The sequence below is a fragment of the Sinocyclocheilus grahami genome, unplaced genomic scaffold, assembly GCF_001515645.1.
Source record: "Sinocyclocheilus grahami isolate Dianchi unplaced genomic scaffold, SAMN03320097.WGS_v1.1 scaffold508.1, whole genome shotgun sequence".
Classification (NCBI taxonomy): Eukaryota; Metazoa; Chordata; class Actinopteri; order Cypriniformes; family Cyprinidae; genus Sinocyclocheilus; species Sinocyclocheilus grahami.
The window spans coordinates 1275584-1278536 of NW_015505687.1; the positions used below are offsets into that span (position 1 = coordinate 1275584).

General features: G+C 38.1%; 1 protein-coding gene across 1 annotated transcript in view; it reads right to left on the reverse strand.

The window, feature by feature from the left end:
• Positions 1-6: 6 nt before the first annotated feature.
• Positions 7-2953, reverse strand: part of LOC107554593 (sorting nexin-1-like) — a 10071-nt gene continuing 7124 nt past the window's right edge. The window contains exons 8-14 of the mRNA XM_016237155.1: positions 2882-2948; positions 2692-2785; positions 2403-2608; positions 2165-2308; positions 1927-2007; positions 1074-1145; positions 7-993 (exon numbers count right to left, since the gene is read on the reverse strand). Coding sequence (XP_016092641.1) covers positions 943-993; positions 1074-1145; positions 1927-2007; positions 2165-2308; positions 2403-2608; positions 2692-2785; positions 2882-2948 — 715 coding nt within the window. The 3' untranslated portion in view covers positions 7-942. The remainder of the gene's footprint in view (positions 994-1073; positions 1146-1926; positions 2008-2164; positions 2309-2402; positions 2609-2691; positions 2786-2881; positions 2949-2953) is intronic.

Sequence of the window (2953 nt, forward strand, 5' to 3'; positions counted from 1 at the left end):
CTTTACATGTTCTTAATCGAGTTTAATTACTGGTATATGAGCACAGGAAGTTCATAATTATGCTTTTGTAAATACTGATTTGTTCTGACATAGAATGAAATCTGATCGTAAATGCATTTTATAAATGAGGCCCCAGTTTCTGCAAGGTATTGTGATATCATGAATACACCAGCAGGGCTTAAATGTTAAAGACTAAAAGCATCCAAAGTACAAATGTTTTTATACATTCTCCTAAAATTAATTAAACCTCTTTTTTGTAATTAATGTATGTTTTAACAATCATTCATCTAGAATTTTTAATAGAAATGTTTGTACACCTATACTGCAAGTAGACTATTATCTGGACCAGTCCAGATCAGCGCAACTGTTTGAGAACATTACAATTCAGTCAAAACTATCAACACAATATATGGGACTTCATTCAAAAGACACCAAACATTTTCCTTTCACAGTCTGTGATTCATTCTTTTTTTCTATATCGTACTCTTAACATCTCAAGTGTTTTTCTCTATTATCGGGAATGGATTACAAACTTCAAATGTTCAGTCTGTGCACATCCATGACAGAGACAATGACACTCAACAATCTTAAAGGCGGTTTAAAGTCTCTACTAAAACACTACATAGGCTTAGCACCATTAAAAACCTTAAGGATAACACTAAACACACATACGTGCACACATAAAAAAATATTCTTGCTGCACTCCACACACCGCTGTTCTTTTTTTAATCCCACTCTGACCTTTAACCTTTACACTCAACATTCAGTTGTCAACAGTGGCACGGGTCACTGCACAGGTTTACTATCACAATATAGGGACTGGTTTATTAATGAACAAATATTAAGATATACAGGGTATTTGATTAATTTCACAGAGAGCAAAAGAAATAGGAAAAGAGAAATGTTGATTGTCTGTTGTCAAGGTCAAAAGTTAGGCTCTGATCAGGCGATGGCTTTGGCCTCAGGCAGGAAAGCCTCCCAACACTTCACCAGCTGGTTTAAGATAAATAGCAATTCATGAAAGACTATTCAGTGGTGTTGTATGTAAAACAAACAAACACTTACACACTTACCCTATGCTGTGTGTGAAGCAGGGACTCCAGGTATTTCACTATGTGCTGTTTGAAATCTCTGGCTTTCTCTTTCTGCCACAGAAAAACAATTCTATTGTAATCTTATATTTTGTGATGTAAAATGTTATTGCCAATGGTCACCGCTTTTGGAACTATTGAATTTCAGATGAATGCTGGTAGATTTTTTTTAAGGTAATTTTTTAACATTTACAGGGGCAAGTTGGTGATTTTATTGCCATCCGTATCCAGAATGACTGTTTTTCTTCCCACTATCCGTGTGAAAATTCCTGGCTGAATTACCTACTGTAAAAACAAACAGTGGTTGTGTGGTAATTTAACTGCCATCCCAATCCACCTGTCTCGAGTTTAGGAAAAGGGATCAATCCAAAAGTCATTTTGTAAATCCCACCAAGCACCATCTGGTAACTGTTGTGCTTTGCTTCATTTTATATTTGGATACTAAAATATTTTGTCAAGAATAATACAGAAATATATTGTCACCGCTCCACTATAGTGAGTCAGAGCTGTTAAAGAGAAATAGAACAAAATTGCGTAAGCTTTTGAAATAGGCCATATTTATGGCAGCACCAGGTATGCAACAAAATTTAAAAATATATGTATTTATATAAACTATGGCTTGTATAACTAATAATTTTAGCAGTTGACCAAATAGTCAAATGTTTGCCCTATGTAAATAAGCCCATAAATTTAAACATAAAACCACTAGAACCATAGCACATCAGTGTACCTACTATTATATAGGATATTTAAATTAGGAAATAATAAAACAGGACATTTCCTATTATTAAATTCATCCTCATGATGAACATGTGACTGACATACAGTAACTTACCTCAAATCTGAGCAATTCTTTACGCACAGTACAGGTAACTCTTTCGAAATCTCTCTCACACTGACTGACTTTAGACTCCCACTGTGCAGAGACACAGGAAACAGCTCAATGTTAACAGCAAATTAGTGACCATTCATAATGTCATTCAACATAACTCCCCTACAAAAATGTTACATGTTAGCCTAACGTACAGTACTTGTACCGTGTTGTGTTTATCATTCGCTGTTGATAATTTAACCTCATTTATGTCGTCTTTAGCCTGCTGCAGCTTCTCAGGTTTGTTTGCCCAGAGCAGTTTGGCCTCGGCCTCTCGTTTCTTCTGCAATGTGCTCTGAGCTTCCTGTAGACGCTGCCACACTTTCATCCTCTGCTCAAAACAGCACTGAGGACAGCAAAGAACACAGTAAACAACATCATATTACTTATGCAGTGGGCTCTGATTGTTGGTTTTGCATTATGTGGTTGTGCTCTCTAACCCTCACGGCCCCCAGCAGTCTGATGTAGTCGGCCAGGAGCTCAGCGAGGATGAAGAAATCGCTGAAGGCCTGTTGCTGATGCAGCTGCTCCATCTTATCCTCCACTTCCGCCAGCTGTGACAGTGCACGAGACAATGCAGAGTTCTCCTCCACACTGCCCAGCATGGCCACACTCTTACTAAACACCGCTGTGTTACTACACAACTCTACGAGAGGACAAAGACTTTGAGATGCTTTGTAACAGTATGCATCTGGATGATTGGCTTCGCAGTGTAGCTTTCATTCTCACCTTTCCTGTGGTTTACTAATGAATCAACAGCAGCATGGAGCCTCCTCAGCAGCTGCTCCTCATTCTCCACTTCCTGCAGCTTACTCTCGAACCACTGACACACACACACACAGAGGTGTCAATCACTAGTCAAATGCAACAACCTGGGAGAATTTACATCTTAGAACTGCATGAACTGAGCTCCTCTTACATTATCTGATTCATTCATTTTAATGGTCATCTTATTCACTGCATCCGACGCTCTGTTTATCATCTTTAGGAG